The sequence below is a fragment of the Rhinoderma darwinii genome, chromosome 4 (assembly GCF_050947455.1).
Source record: "Rhinoderma darwinii isolate aRhiDar2 chromosome 4, aRhiDar2.hap1, whole genome shotgun sequence".
NCBI lineage: Eukaryota > Metazoa > Chordata > Amphibia > Anura > Rhinodermatidae > Rhinoderma > Rhinoderma darwinii.
Genome location: NC_134690.1, coordinates 22204747 through 22222510, shown reverse-complemented (window position 1 = coordinate 22222510; position 17764 = coordinate 22204747). Strand labels below are relative to the sequence as shown.

Here is a 17764-nt window from a genome sequence, read left to right as displayed (position 1 = left end):
ATACAGACATACACCACCACCTTCATATCACTTTTCACATACAGACATACACCACCACCTTTCCTATTTGCCCTGTCTTTCCTAAACAGTGTAAAACCCTGTAGATTTACAGCCCAGTTATGTGAAGAGTCGGGCCATGTTTCAGCAACACCAACTATATCTATATTTTCTTCCTGTATCAAGGCCTCCAGCTCCCCCATTTTGCTTGCTAGACTTCTGGCGTGAACATACACTTTAACTTGCCTTTAAATGTTTCACTTTCAGTATCAGAAATGTGATTATTTGGGCATTTTTATTTTCACTGCTGTTTTGTAACAAAAGAATCTCCTTATCTTGTTGCCTAGTCCTCTCCACACAGTCTGTTTCTCACCCCACCCATATAGTCTGACCCCTCTCTAACCTAACTATCTCTTTATTTTCTACATTGGCCTCCCTCCTCAGCCCTAGTTTAAATACTCCGCCACCCCAGCTAGAATTCTCTCCCCCAGCACAGCGGACCCCCTTCCATTTAGGTGAAAATCATCTGCAGAATACAGTTTGTACACCAATGAAAAGTCAACCCAGTGCTCTAGGAACCCAAAGCCTTCTCCTCTACACCAAGACTTAAGCCATGCATTTACCACCCCCCCCCCCCCGGAGCTCCCGCTGTCTTTCCTGTGATGCGCATGGCACAGGCAGTATTCCTGAGAATATGACCTTGGAGATCCGTCCCTTCAGCTTGTAGCCTAGTTCTTTAAAATTATTCTTAATGCTCCTCCACCTACCATTTATTCTGTCGTTGGTTCCCACATGGACCACGACAGCTGGATCATCACCAGCCCCTCCCAGCAATTTGTCCACCCGTTCCACCACATGCCGAACCCTGGTACCAGGGAGACAGAAAACCATTCGGTTGAGGGGGTCTTGGCGACAAATTATTCTATCCGTCTTCCTGATTATAGAATCCCCTACAACTAACAACTGTTAGGGAGATCAGTATCCACTAGGGCTGCCATTTCTGAGACCGACACCCTCGCATCATCACCCAACTTGGCAATTTTGCTTGGAATGTCAGAAACAGGCCTTCCTTTTCTTGGACTCGTTTCTACTGCCCCTAACTACATTAACACAGCTACTTGCCTGATCCTGCTGACCCATGTCTTCACCCAGGGGCGTAGCTAGGGGGGGGGGCAAGCGGGGCACGTGCCCCGGGCGCAGTTCAGAGGGGGGCGCCAGCGCCACCTCCTCCTGCACTATATAATTGTACCTGTGTCGCAAGGACACAGGTACAATTAGAAGCAATGAATGATCGGGCACGTTCCGTGCCCGGCCATTCAGCGCCTCTCCACGAATGAAGCGACTGGTACCTTTTGTACCAGTGACGCTTCCGTCAATGAAAGGCGCTGACTGACTGGCAGGGAAAGTCATCCTGCCCAGCCAATCAGCGCCTTTCATAGACGCTGTGTTCAACCCCCTGGAGACCTGTGCAGAAGAGTGCAAGTCTCCATGGCTGCCGGACGGCGTGGGAGCGGGGATAAGGTGAGTTTGAATTTTTTTTTAATTGTAATAGAAGTGTGGCTGTATCTGCGGGGGGGACTTTGTCTACACGGGGGACTTTATCTACGGGGGGGGTGTCTATCTACAGGGCTGGGCTATATACAGGGGGACTATATCTACAGGGGGGCTATATCTACAGGGGGTGGGCTATATACAGGGGGACTATATCTACAGGGCTGGGCTATATACAGGGGGACTATATCTGCTGGGCTATATACAGGGGGACTATATCTATAGGGGGGCTATATACAGGGGGACTATATCTACAGGGGGGCTATATACAGGGGGACTATATCTACAGGGCTGAGCTATATACAGGGGGACTATATCTACAGGGGGGCTATATCTACAGGGGGGCTATATACAGGGGGACTATATACAGGGGGACTATATCTACAGGGCTGGGCTATATACAGGGGAACTATATCTGCTGGGCTATATACAGGGGGACTATATCTACAGGGGGGCTATATACAGGGGGACTATATCTACAGGGGGGCTATATACAGGGGGACTATATCTACAGGGCTGGGCTATATACAGGGGGACTATATCTGCTGGGCTATATACAGGGGGACTATATCTACAGGGGGACTATATCTACAGGGGGGCTATATACAGGTGGACTATATCTACATGGGGGCTATATACTGGAGTGGGCTGTCTATAGAGCACCATATACAGGGGTGGGCTATATAGTATATAGCCCCCTGTAGATATAGCCCACCCCAGTATATAGCCCCCCCTGTAGATATAGTCTCCCTGTATATAGCCCAGCCCTGTAGATATAGCCCAGCCCTGTAGATATAGCCCAGCCCTGTAGATATATTCCCCCTGTATATAGCCCCCCTATGTATAGCCCACCCCTGTAGATATAGCCCCCTCTGTATATATAGCCCCCCTCTGTAGATATAGCCCCCCCTGTGTATAGCCCTCCCCTGTAGATATAGCCCCCCTGTGTATATCCCAGCCATGTGTATATCCCAGCCCTGTGTATAGCCCAGCCCTGTGTATAGCCCAGCCCTGTGTATAGCCCAGCCCTGTGTATAGCCCAGCCCTGTAGATATGGTCCCCCTGTAGATATGGTCCCCCTGTAGATATGGTCCCCCTGTAGATAGCCCACCCCTGTATATAGTCCCCCTGTAGATATAGTCCCCCTGTAGATATAGCCCACCCCTGTATATAGTCCCCCTGTAGATATAGCCCACCCCTGTATATAGTATCCCACAAATAGCTCCCCCTATAGTGCTCCACAGAAAGCCCACCCCTGTATATAGCCCCCTTGTACATATAGTTCACCCCTGTATATAGTGCTCCACAGATAGCCCACCCTTGTATATAGTATATACAGGGGTGGGCTATCTGTGGAGCACTATATACAGGGGTGGACTATCTAGTGGAGCACTATATACAGGGGTGGGCTATCTGTGAAGCACTATATACAGGGGTGGACCATCTAGTGGAGCACTATATACAGGGGTGGACTATATGTACAAGGGGGGGCTATATACAGGGGTGGGCTATCTGTGAAACACTATATACAGGGGTGGACTATATGTGGAGCACTATATACAGGGGTGGGCTATATCTACAGGGGGGCTACATACATGGTTGGGCTATCTGTAGAGCGCTATATACAGGGGTGGGCTATATCTACAGGGGGCTATATACAGGGGTGGGCTATCTGTAGAGCACTATAGGGGGAGTTATTTGTGGGACACTATATACAGGGGTGGTCTATATGGGGGCACTATCTACAGGGGGCTCTATGGCAGGCACTTTCTACAGGGGGCTCTATGGCAGGCACTATCTACAGGGGGCTCTATGGCAGGCACTATCTACAGGGGGCTCTATGGCAGGCACTATCTACAGGGGGCTCTATGGCAGGCACTATCTACAGGGGGCACAGTGTGTGTGTGGGACACGGTGTATGGTGCTAATATAATTAGAGGTGCAGTGTTTGGCGCTATTATATTTAGGGGCGTAGTGTGTGGTATAATGATAACTTTATATTTATTTATAGGTGCAGAAATGTTGGAAAAGTGAGAAGCTGAAGACATGTGAGCGGCAAACTGCAGAAATGGACCGGGAGAAGTCATCATAGAGATCTGGACCGGATGGAGAAAAGGAACTAGAATCTGAGACGTCACCGGTGAGTCACTTAATGTAAATATTCATTCTGCCTCTAATCAGCACTGTAGTCACTGTATGATCTGCAGCGAGATGATGGGTGGTGTGATTATGATAGGATTTATTTTTTGTGAAACGGCATCTCCCAGCATATCCTTACCATTGTTCGGGCTATGCTGGGAGCTGTAGTTTTACGCCGTACAAACCTATACGGCAGGGGTTGCACTAAATTGAGCTGTATTTGTGCTGGTGCTGTATATATGTACCGAGCTTGGTTCTGGTGTTGTGTATAGAACCATATTGCTTGTGAAATGTACAAATGTTTTTATGCTCGCGTTACATAAAAAGAAATGACTCGTCGATTGGTAGAGAAAACAAACACGGCGAGGGGGAAGGAGATGTCGGGAAAGAGGTTGGGGGGGGGGGGGGGGCGCCAAACTGAATCTATGCCCCGGGTGCTGGAGAACATAGCTACGCCTCTGCTTCACCCTCCAGTTCTAACCCACTAACTGCATGCTCTGTGAACAGCATTCTCAGCTCAAGATTGTCTATCTTCCTCAGTGTTGCATTCTGCTCCTCCAGATCTCTAATGCGAGCTTCCAGGCGAACAACATGCTCACATCTGCCACAGAGGTATTCACCCTGGAACTCCGGCTCCAGTCGTGCATACATATGGCAAACTTTGCACTGAAGAAAACCTACAATCTTGCTTTCCATTATCCGAGTTGCAACAAAACAGTGAACAATTGTCAAAGTAAAAGAAAAGAAGAGAAGAGTACTTACTGGGGCTTTAACTCCGGTTTCAGCAAGCTCAGACAGAGGCAAATGTATGTATGTATGTATGTATGTATGTATGTATGTATGTATGTATGGACTTGGTTCTAGTGCTGTATTTATGTACTGAGCTTTGTTCTAGTTCTGTATTTATGTACTGAGCTTGGTTGTCGTACTGTATATATGTCAGAGCTTGATTCTGGTGCTGTATATATGTCAGAGCTTGGTTCTAGTGCTGTATATATGTACTGAGCTTGGTTCTGGTGCTGTATTTATGTACTGAGCTCGGTTCTAGTATTGTATATATGCATGAGCTTGGTTCTGGAGCTGTAATTATATAGGATATATTTATAATAACAAAATTGCAGGGCAGATGGAATTGTTCTCAATTCATTGTATATTTAATGGGAATCTGTCTGGTAGTTTTAACCCCTTGAACCGTCACCATGCGGTAATACATGACCTGACAATATTTCCAAACATTCCCTTGTATGTTTTTTTCAGATGCAGCAAAATATTTAAAATCCACTTTTAAAACAGCGCACACTATATGCTAATTACTGATTAGAGGGTCATGGGGAGGTGCCACTATCCTGAAGTGTCACATAGTCCTGCCTCCAAACCCACATTTCCATGTTTGAGTGACATCTCCCTGGCTGATACAACTTTCTCGGATGTGCAATTACCTTGTGGAACTATACACAAGGGGGGCTGTGTGGCCCTATACACAAAGGGCGGGGCTGTGTGGCACTATACACAAGGGGGAGCTGTGCTGGGCTGAGTGCGGCACTATCTACTAAGGGGGGGGGGGCTGTGCTGCACTATCTACTAAGGGGGAGGGCTGTGTGGCACTATATACAAGGGAGGGGGGCTGTGTGGCACTGTATACAGTGGGAGCTGTATAGCGCTATATAGAGTGGGGGCTTTATGGCGATATCTACAGGTTGGCTGTATGGCACTATCTACAAGGGGGAGGAGGGGGCGCTATCTACAAATGGGGTGTGACACTGTCTATAGGCAGGGCTATATAGCACTGTCTACAAGGGGGCTGTATGGCACATTCTACAGGGGGCACTATTTATAAGGGGGGCTGATTGTGGCACCCGGGGGGGAGCCCGGTCAAGAGTTTGCTATGGGGCCCAGTCTTATCTAGTTACGCCCCTGTATCTATCTATCTATCTATCTATCTATCTATCTATCTATCTATCTATCTATCTATCTATCTATCATCTATCTATCTATCCCATATCTATCTATCTATCTATCTATCTATCTATCTATCTATCTATCTATCTATCTATCTATCTATCTATCTATCTATCTATCTATCTATCTATCTATCTATCTATCTGTCTCATATCTATCTATCTATCTATCCATCTATCCATCTATCTATCTATCTATCTATCTATCTATCTATCTATCTATCTATCTATCTATCTATCTATCTATCTATCTATCTATCTATCTATCTATCTATCTATCTATCTATCTATCTCATATCTATCTATCTATCTATCTATCTATCTATCTATCTATCTATCTATCTATCTATCTATCTATCTATCTATCTATCTATCTATCTATCTATCATATATTTCTAGTAGTCGTCTACAGATTTTTCCTCTATTGAAATTTGATACTACTGTTAATCCATAAATGTCTGTATTTTCGTGCTTTATTTCAGAATCTTATTCCTCATACTACTGAAATTGAAGTGGAGAAACAAGGACCGCACATCCACAATATTAATCAGTAAACATGAACATGAGGTTCTTTGTGAACATTTTGATTTTAATTTAGGAATGGTTAACAAAGAAAAATGTTAATAAAGAGCCTCATGTTCATGTTTACTGATTAATATTGTGGATGTGCGGTCCTTGTTTCTCCACTTCAATTTCAGTAATATCATACAGTCTTTCCCTTTTTTTGCAATTTCTGGTACCAGCACTCCACGCTTTTAACCCAGCCGATTTCAATCTAGGAATGACCTCATAAGTGTTTCTGCTGTTGTGTTTTCAGTTGGCCACTGGGGGCACATCTAAAAGTGAGTTCATTTCACCTTTTCACTTATTGTGGTGCCGTGTATCTGTTGCTGTGGCGCTGCACTTGTGGGGGGGGGGGGAGTGGCCCAAAGCCAAGGTTGGCTTGGCCTGGCAGCAGGGATGCTTCTGGGCCTCTGGGTTGCTCCCTCTGCGGGTGCGGTATTGTAGTGGCGGGCGCCATCATACGGTCCTGCAACCAATAATGTAGGGACCCACTTAAAAGTGGTCCCCGTGAAGTGGCAAGTGGGCTTATACAATTTGATCAAAATGTTAACAAAGAACCTCATGTTCATGTTTACTGATTAATATTGTGGATGTGCGAGCCTTAGTTTCTCCTCTTCAATTTTACTTAATTTATCATTTATATAGGTCATATTTTTGGGGGTATGTACATTAGCATTCAATTTTTATTGATTTTATTTTGGGTGGGATTGCAAAAAAAATAAATAAATCTATATATATATGTTGGAGTTATATTACTTTATAGGGGTTCTATTAAATACATTATATTTTATTTAAAAAAAATTTGTTTAGTGACATTTTTATTTAAACTTTATATTTTATTACTTTTTTTTTACTTTTGTGCTTGTCCTTTAAAGGGATCAACAATTTATCTTATAGTATACTGCCATGATTCTGTGTAACAGTACATTGTGCCTATGTATAGAAATATGCACAGATACCTGTTAGCTATACCACTGTATGTCCTAATAGGCATTTACAAGAGACAGTGCTGGCGAATTTTGTCGGGTCCTCGGCTGTATCCATAGTGATGCCAGCCCAGTGATCATGTTGGGCTTGTTGGCGTTCAGGTAAACACTGGTAAAGGTCTGATCAGATTAAAGTGCAACAATTAGGAGGTTAACTGCCAGAACCAGAGGTTTCCATAATCCCAGTAGTTGGGGCGGGAGTACATCTGTATTACAGCCATAGTCCCACCAGTGATCTCGTGGGCACAGTCGCAATACTACTGACATACTAATATTATATATTGGTTTAAAGGGGGTTTTCTTGGCATATCGCTAGGATATGCCATCACTTACAGATTGATGGAGGTCCGACTGCCTTAGAATTAAGGGACTGCAGAGCTCCTTTGCTGATTTTCCATGCATAGAGGAGCTCCAGTGATGGAAAATGCCAAACGGATCCTAAAGGTCCTAAGGGTCAGAATCCCACTGACTATATTGTTTTATAGCAATATCCTATAACATTATATAATAGGAATAGCCCTTTAAACTTACCCCTAAATAATGCATACTTATATTTCTTTATTAATTACCCCTTATTTATGTATCGTGAGCATATTTTACAGCTTTGTTCCCCAAAAGGTCTCTTATGACTTTATGGGGGGACAATGTGTAAAAAAAATTGTAAAGATAAAATAATAATAATTTAAAAAAAAAGAAAGCCACCGCCAGCTCAAACCACAGCGCTAGCCCCTCCCCAGTTACTTTAAACTAAAACGATATCAAAACAACTGTAAATAAAAGTTTGTAATAGTAGAACTTGAGGCTAAAAAATGTGAAAAACAGACAGGTTATGTAATGATGGGGTAGGGAGACAGACAGGTGAGCCCTAATCTACCCGCCACTCAGTCCCTGCCTACTTGCAACGACCCGCCCTAGGCGACAGGGTACAACTGGGTGATGGTCCCTACACTCAATAGGTGCACGACAGACAAACAGACAAGGGTACAAAGAAGCCGGGGAAATGGGGAAGTTGCCCACGGGGACACCATGAGCAACAAGCGAGGTGAACGAGCAGAGTCAAACCAGGAGAAGAGCGAGGTACAAAACGCAGAGCAGAAGAGTGGTCAGTAAGCCGAGGTCAATAACAAGCAGAGGGTAAGTAGTTCAAGAAGCTGCAGCAGAGCCAGGAAACCAGCAGAGAAGAATCACAAGCAAAGGAATAACAGGAAAGGCAGGTATAAATAGACAGAGGGCGGGAGCTAGCTCCGTCTGGCCAGGCTGTGATAGGCTCTCCCACTCCTAAGCCTGCCATCCTGAGTGGTGGAAGATGGAGTCAGTCTCACAGACATAGAAGCAGGTGCAGACTAATTACCTATGGGCGTTGACACAGAAGCTGTGTCTTTCAGATCCTTTACAGGTTTTTGCTTTTTTTGTTATTTGCCCCCTAATAAAATGGTTAAAAGTAAAATAAAATGTCAATCAAGTTCAACTTATTCTCCTGCAGTTTTGACCCAGAGAAGGGCAAAAAACCCATGAGGCAAACGCCAATTGCCTCATATTAGGTGAAAAAATTCCTTCTGGACTCCAAATTTGACAATCAGAATTTATGTCTAGATTGACGACCCATCTCCAGCAATCTAGAACTTAGAACTTGTGATGTATCTTTCAAAGAAAGGCATCAGACTGCCCTTGAAACTTTTAAATGAACCATTATAACATCATGTGGTGGAACTTTCCATAGTCTCACTGCTCTTACTATAAAGAACTCCGTCTATGATTATGTAAAAACCTTCTTTCCTCCACATGTACTGGATGTCCCCTTGTCATGGTTACAGGCCTGGATAAGCCGTTTATTTTCCAAACTGAATCCCCCTAACTTTTACAATCTTTCATGGTACTTCAATCCACATTTTCCCTTAATTACTTTGGTCATCCTCCTTTGTACCCGCTCCAATTCAGAGGTGCCCAAATCTATGATTAGTGATTTGTATAGAGGCAAACTATGTTCTCATCATATACATCTGGGCCTCTTTTGATGCATCCCATGGTTTGATTTGCCTTGGCAGCAGCTACCTGGTACTAGTTGCTAAAGTTAAGTTTAGTGTACAACAATATCCTACATTCAGTGTTAGTTTACCCCAGCGTTTTATTATTTAACATAAAATTGTAAAAGTTGTTATTCCCATCTCCAGTGTATAACCTTATGTTTATCTACATTTAACACAAAAAATGATATACATGTTGTATGTATTTCGTTAACCCCTTGATGACATGTGATATAACTGTATGTCACAGCCACCAAGAGGGAGTATGAAGTGGGCTCATAGGCTGAGCCCGCTCCATACTCAGTGGGTGTCGCAGTATGTTACAACCGACACCTCACTGCAACGTCGAGGATCGGACATGACTCCAATCCCAGCCGTTAAACCACTTAGGTGCCACAGTTAATAGAGACCACGGCATCTAAGCCGTTAGAAACCAGGGGGCTCAGAGTTTGGCGACACAAAATAATTTTTTTTAACAAATTGTTTTTTCTTTGTAAAAATAGAACAACATTAAAAAATATATAGAAATTTGGTATTTAGCAATCATATTGACTTGTAGAATAAAGTAAATATGTCAATCATACCTCACTATGTACAAGGTAACAATGGAACCCAAAAAATTATGGAAAAATCAAACTTTTTTCCAATTCCACCCCACAAATAATTTTTTTCATGGCTTTTGGAGGGCAAGGAGGAACAAACAAGAATAAAAAAATGAAAAATGCCTGTAGTGCAGTGCCAAGCGGTTAAAAATGATGCAAATATTAAGCATCATCACTGAAAAACACAGTGCAGAAATAATTTGCAAAAGAAAAAGTATATATAGCAGTCAAGCCCACATGTAGTACCCCGGTCATGAAGTGGTTTAAACAAAATTATTAATATCATTAGAATATCATTGATGCTTGTGGAATATTGTAAAAATATAAGGCTGAATTTTATCGTTAAACCCTTTCTTATGTATGACAGAGAGATCATTAGATTTATCCGCAGTCCCACGGAAAACCACAGATAACAACAAGCGACAAGGGATCGGTGACCGACAGTACATATTGTACATATATTGGTAATATCCAGTGTACTGTATACACTCTGCATCTAGTCCAGTCCATACCAGGTGGTTTTGAAGTCGGCTGTTTTACTTCTTTAACCCCTTCCCGCACCTTGGCGTAAATGTACGTCCAGGTGGGCAGTAACTTCGCGCACCTGGGCGTGCAGTTACATCCGCGCTTTAACAGTTAACCGCCGCACGGCGCTACACCGCAGCGGCAGTTAACTGTTCAGGGTGTCAGCCCTGCTCTCCCCATTGCCGATCAGCGGCCTGTCGCCGCTGAAATCGGCAATTAACCCCTTCGATGCGGTGGTCGATTGCGATCACCACATCGAAGAGGTTTACAGCGGATCGGCAGCCCCCCACATGCATTTGCGGGGGCTGTCGATCCTTATCATGGCAACCAGAGGCCGGACAATGACCTCCGGGTTGCCATGTACGGAAGCCTCGGAGGATCAGCCTCCGGCCGGTCCTCCGATGCTTCCTGTCAGTGTGACAGTTACGTCACAATGACAGTTAGAACACATTACACTACGTGTGTAGTGTAATGTACTCCAGCAGCGATCAGAGCTGCAAGTGTAAGTGTCCCCTAGTGGGACAAGTAAAAAAAGTTTAAAAAAGATAATAAAAATGTTTTTAAAAAGTGTAAAAATAAAAGTTAGAAGTGACATAAACAAAGAATGCTTTTTTTCCTATAATACAGTGAAGGAAATAAGTATTTGATCCCTTGCTGATTTTGTAAGTTTGCCCACTGTCAAAGACACGAACAGTCTAGAATTTTTAGGCTAGGTTAATTTTACCAGTGAGAGATAGATTATATAAAAAAAGAAAAAAAGAAAATCACATTGTCAAAATTATATATATTTATTTGCATTGTGCACAGAGAAATAAGTATTTGATCCCTTTGGCAAACAAGACTTAATACTTGGTGGCAAAACCCTTGTTGGCAAGCACAGCAGTCAGACATTTTTAGTAGTTGATGATGAGGTTTGCACACATGTTAGATGGAATTTTGGCCCACTCCTCTTTGCAGATCATCTGTAAATCATTAAGATTTCGAGGCTGTCGCTTGGCAACTCGGATCTTCAGCTCCCTCCATAAGTTTTCGATGGGATTAAGGTCTGGAGACTTGCTAGGCCACTCCATGACCTTAATGTGCTTCTTCTTGAGCCACTCCTTTGTTGCCTTGGCTGTATGTTTCGGGTCATTGTCGTGCTGGAAGACCCAGCCACGAGCCATTTTTAATGTCCTGGTGGAGGGAAGGAGGTTGTCACTCAGGATTTGACGGTACATGGCTCCATCCATTCTCCCATTGATGCGGTGAAGTAGTCCTGTGCCCTTAGCAGAGAAACACCCCCAAAACATAATGTTTCCACCTCCATGCTTGACAGTCGGGACGGTGTTCTTTGGGTCATAGGCAGCATTTCTCTTCCTCCAAACACGGCGAGTTGAGTTAATGCCAAAGAGCTCAATTTTAGTCTCATCTGACCACAGCACCTTCTCCCAATCACTCTCAGAATCATCCAGATGTTCATTTGCAAACTTCAGACGGGCCTGTACATGTGCCTTCTTGAGCAGGGGGACCTTGCGGGCACTGCAGGATTTTAATCCATTACGGTGTAATGTGTCACCAATGGTTTTCTTGGTGACTGTGGTCCCAGCTGCCTTGAGATCATTAACAAGTTTCCCCCGTGTAGTTTTCGGCTGAGCTCTCACCTTCCTCAGGATCAAGGATATCCCACGAGGTGAGATTTTGCATGGAGCCCCAGATCGATGTCGATTGACAGTCATTTTGTATGTCTTCCATTTTCTTACTATTGCACCAACAGTTGTCTCCTTCTCACCCAGCGTCTTACTTATGGTTTTGTAGCCCATTCCAGCCTTGTGCAGGTCTATGATCTTGTCCCTGACATCCTTAGAAAGCTCTTTGGTCTTGCCCATGTTGTAGAGGTTAGAGTCAGACTGATTCATTGAGTCTGTGGACAGGAGTCTTTTATACAGGTCACCATGTAAGACAGCTGTCTTTAATGCAGGCACCAAGTTGATTTGGAGCGTGTAACTGGTCTGGAGGAGGCTGAACTCTTAATGGTTGGTAGGGGATCAAATACTTATTTCTCTGTGCACAATGCAAATAAATATATATCATTTTGACTATGTGATTTTCTGTTTTTTTTATTTTATATAATCTATCTCTCACTGGTAAAATTAACCTAGCCTAAAAATTCTAGACTGTTCATGTCTTTGACAGTGGGAAACTTACAAAATCAGCAAGGGATCAAATACTTATTTCCTCCACTGTAAGTCTTTTATTATAGGAAAAAAATTAACACGTTAAAAAAAGTACACATATTTGGTATCGCCGCGTTCGTAACGACCCCAACTATAAAACTGTTTTATTATTTTTCCCGCACGGTGAACACAGTGAAAAAAATAAACTAAATACAGTGCCCGAATCACAATTTTTTGGTTACCAACCCTCCCAAAATATACTATAAAAAGTGATCAAAAAGTCACATGTACGCCAAAATGGTACCAATACAAACTACATCCTGTCCCACAAAAAACAAGCCCTTACACAGCTTTTTTGACTGAAAAATAAAAAAGTTATTGCTCTCAGAATATGATGACACAAAAAATTATGCATTTTATAAATAAGTGATTTTATTGCACAAACGTTGCAAAACATAAAAAATTTATATACATCTGGTATCGCCGTAATCGTACCGACCCGCAGAATAAAATATAATGGTCATTTATAGCCCAGGGTGAAGGCCATAAAAAAAAAGAATAAAAAACATTGTCAGAATTGATGGTTTTTAGTCACCTTGCTTGCCAAAAAATGGAATAAAACGTGATCAAAAAAATTTCTGGTACCCCAAAATGGTACCAATAAAAACTACAGCTCGTCCCGCAAAGAATAAACCCTCACACAGCTCCGGTAGAGAAAAAATAAAAAAGTTCTGGCTCTCAGAATATGGCGATGCAAAATGTGCGGAGTGTTCCAAAAGCAGATAAGATCGGGCGCCATTTATCAGTGCGATATTGGCCACATATCTGCGGATTATTATTTATTTACTGCATTATTATACCCTCTTATTATACCCTGATGTACCCCGCACAGATAACATGTACCCTGATGTACCCCGCACAGATAACATATGCCCCCACATTACAAACTGAAACACCAGTAAAACCCCAAACAGAACAACTACCAAGCTACATCTGCGCCCCAAAAGCAAAATGGCGTCCCTCCCTTCTGAGCCCTGCAGTGTGCCTAAACACCAATTTACGTCCACAGATATGGCATCGCCATACCCGGGAGAACCCGGTTAATATTTTATGAGGTATTTGTCTTCAGTGGCACAAACTGGGCATAACATATAGTGCACTAAAATGGCATATGAGTGGAAAATTGTAATTTTCACTCTGCACCATGCGCTGCGCATTAACCCCCTCGCGCACCACAACATAGCATGTCTTAGTGTGGGGGGTGATGTATGGAGCGTCTCACGTGAAAAATAAAGAATTTAAAACGGCAAAATCACTGTTTTTTTGGTCACCTTGGCTCTACCTAAAAATGTAATAAAAAGTGCTCAAAAAGTTGTATGTACCAAAAAATGGTACCAATAAAAACGACCGCTTGTCCCTCAATAAATAAGCCCTTATACCGCTCTATTGACTGAAAAATAAAAAAGTTGTAGCTCTTGGAACGCGGGGAGTAAAAAACTAAAAAGGAAAATAAAAAAATGGATCAGTCCAGAAAGTGTTAATTACTTTCTAATGAAAAACCATTTATGACCACACGTGGGGTATTGCCGTACTCGGGAGAAATTGCTTTACAAATGTTGGGCAGCTTTTTCCCCCTTTATCCTTTGTGAAATTGAAAAAAATGCAACATTTTAGTCGAAGAAATGTTGATATTCATATTCACGGCCTAATTCTAATAAATCCTGCAAAAGACATGTGGGGTCTAAATGCCCACTATACCCCTAGATAGATTCTTTAAGTGGTGTAGTTTCCACTTTTGCAGGGTTTCCACTGTTTTGGCCTCTCAGGGGCTTTGCAAATGCGACATGGCACCCAAAAACCATTTCAGCTAAATTTGAGCCCCAAAAGCCAAATAGCGCTCCTTCCCTTCTAAGCCCCGCTGTGGGTCCAAACAGCACTTTATTACCACATATGGCATATTTCTGTAATCGGGAGAAATTGTTTTACAAATGTTGGGGTTAAAGGAATTTCAATCTTCCCAAAAGTTTTCCTATGGAAAAGCTAAAAAACAACAACATAACACTAAGAACTGCTGGTGACCAACAGCCCAGGCATACATGATATATATTCGGCATATGGCATACACTGTGTGTTTAAAGCCAGTTCAAAGCAGGTTGTTATGAACTCAGTGATTTTGCCTCCTTACAGGGTGTTTTCAAACCCTCAAAATCTTCTTATGGAAACAGTAAAAAAAAAAAAAAAAACAACAGATGGTGGGGACTCTAGTGACCACCTGTTGGTGACGAACAGTGCAGACTTCCACTTTGTATCTAGTAAAGTTCATGTCAAGTTGTTATGAATTCAGCTTTTTCGCCTCCTGTAGGCTGGATTCACGCACAGTGTTTGGCTGCGTTTTTGTGCATATTTTAGTGCGGCCAGTTTTATTCCAAACGCAGCATGCTCTAGGTATGGCGTTTTTTTCAGGCGTTGTTCCCATAGGCTACTCTAAAGAAACCTCAAAAACGCCATTAAAAAAAAGCATGCACAAAATAACACCAAATGAAAATTGGCACAAAAAAAGTTACAAAAAAAGGCCATAAAAAAAACGCATGTTATATTTGAAAAGCGTTTTTAGAAGCATTTTTTATGCAGTTAAAACACCAGAAAAACTTCTGCATGTGAAGGAGGCCAAAAAACAAACTATGGAAATAGCAAAACAAAAAGAAACCACAACCGGAGACTCTGATGACTGGTGGCTTGGAATATGCGACAAGTTTTAAAGGTTAGTATATTAGGATGTTTCTGTCTTTTTCTTTTGCTATCCAGCCCATAAGGGGATTTGTTTAATATATTTAGGCTATTCCTTTGCAAGAAATATACAAAATTGGATAAATCTTGGATAAAAAGTACAAAAGTATCGGTTATATAACGTCCTTTCTTTGCATTTTACAGGCTAGTCCCTCAGATCACTACTTACTTTTCCATCCGACAGATGAAGCACTGCACATAAGTAAATCACTATGCTGATTGTATTGACTGAGAACATTTTGCAGACCTTGTCCTCTCTTGGTATTAGGATAGATCACAAAGAAAGGAGAGAACCGGTCCCAATAAGAGTAAAAATCTCCAGGGAAAGAGACGAGGCGCGGAACGATTGGCTGCTGATCCAGACTCCAGAAAATTGGCCGTCTAACAAGTGCATTTGTTTGATATGTCACTTTGATCTATGTAGGTTAAAAGGGCTGAAACAGAAGATAAAGCAAATTTTAAATTCAATTCCGTCCAATTATTATTACGTTCAAGTTGCACAATGTAAACCACAAGGCGGCTCATATTGTTCAGTGTGATGTGTAATGTTATCCGCTTTGATGTGTGAGCACCATGAGGGGCATTTAAGGTGTCCACAGTGGCTCCTAAGATCAACTTTCTAAATAATCTTTATTAAAAATGTCAAAGAATTAATTTTATTACTGTATTGTGAAACTGCCGCACAAAGCTGGCTGTACTGTTGATTTTGAAACAGATCTGAATGTACACTGCTCCTGTACATAGCTGACTGTGCTGCTGCTTCTGACATAAATCCGACAGCACACTGCTTCTGTACATGGCTGACTATGCTCCTGCTTCTAATATAGATATGACAGGCACTGCTACTGGCTGCTGTGTGCTCAAGGCTGACGTCATCTGCTCTCCACTCCCTCCTCTCAGAGTAGCACAGTATTAGAGATGCCAGCAGGGTGGAGAAGAGTTTGTACACAGAAGACCAAGCTAGATTCACACAACATTTTTGCATCCTGTTGAAAGGTACTGTTTTTTAAATTTAGATTTTGGTCAAATTTACCATAAAAAGCGACAGTGCAGCATGGTGGTTGTTCCGTGCAAGTATGAGGCATCTGATTGGCTCCAAATTTATTCTGCAGCAGGACAACGACCCCAAACATATAGCCAATGTCATTAAGAACAATCTTCAGTGTTAAGAAGAACAAGGAGCCCTGGAAGTGATGATGAGACCCCCACAGAGTCTTGATCTCAACATCATCGAATCTGTCTGGGATGACATGAAGAGACAGAAGGATTTGAGGATGCGACATCCACAGAAGATCTGTGGTTAGTTCTCCAAGGTGTTTGGAACAACCTCCCTGCCGAGTTCCTTCAAAAACGTGTGCAAATGTACAAGGAAGAATTGATTCTGTTTTGAAGGCAAAGGACGGTCACACCAAATATTGATTTGATTTAGATTTCTCTTCTGTTTATTCACTTTGCATTTTGCTAATTGATAAAAAAAAAACTTTTTAAAGCATTCTTACTTTGCAGCATTTTTCCACCACTGCCTAAAACGTTTTTCACAGTACTGTATGTAAAATATAATTTTTACCATGTCAAAGGTGTCCACTAGACTTTAAAGCGTTATTCCCAACTTAGACCCAACAATGAGAGCTGCACATATTTGGAGGAGGAGAGGAAGGTCAGTGGAGGACTTGCTGGCAGCATGAAGGGAGAGGAGGAGAATCTGTGATCCTCGCTCTGTACCTGTATGACTGTAGATGACAACAGGAGGAGGGGTAACATGAACTTTTCTTCATGTTATCACCCCACTGATACCTATCAATCAGAGAACATACTTGCTATCTAATTCTCTAAATATGGACTTTTGGTTGTTTTCAGTCTCCATCTATCCAGAACGTGGCTTTAAAAAAGTCGCACCAAGCCCTGGCACCACACACAAACATCAATAAAGTTTGTACATTTTACATTCTGTACCTGATTTTTATTATAAAATCCACTGACTGCTTCTCTAGCGATGCCTAGTACACACTACGGTCACAGCGATCACGATTATCACTAGAAAGAAACGTCTAATACATTTCTGACAGATTGAAAAGATCTTCGTCAGCAAGAAAAGACATATTCTTCTACTGATGGTCGCCATAAATGATTGTTTCCAACTAGTTCCACTAAAAAAAAAAAACAATATTAGTTCACTTATTAGATCAGGTTATGGGACTTGCGATTATTAATTAGGGTCAGGCTGTGTTCACCCATTGTGGTCAATTTGTGTTTTTTGCCACAATTTTTTGCAGAATCGCATCAAAATGCAACAGTTTTGGTCAATTTTTTTTAATAATCATGGCAAAACAAGTGCTTTGACTGGGATGTGTGAACACAGTCTTAGTGTTGGTATAAGGGGATGAAAACTAACATACCTATGCAATGCCCTATTTCATTTGCATGCAATAATTGGTTGGCACATTCTTGCGGTTTAGGCATTTCTTCAATACATGCACC

The 17764-nt window shown here is 42.3% G+C and overlaps 1 protein-coding gene across 1 annotated transcript in view; it reads right to left on the bottom strand.

Moving 5' to 3' along the window:
* Positions 1-15717, bottom strand: part of LOC142760630 (allurin-like) — a 115865-nt gene extending 100148 nt beyond the window's left edge. Inside the window, exon 1 of the mRNA XM_075863821.1 lies at positions 15456-15717. Coding sequence (XP_075719936.1) covers positions 15456-15524 — 69 coding nt within the window. The 5' untranslated portion in view covers positions 15525-15717. The remainder of the gene's footprint in view (positions 1-15455) is intronic.
* Between the last annotated feature and the right edge of the window lie 2047 nt (positions 15718-17764).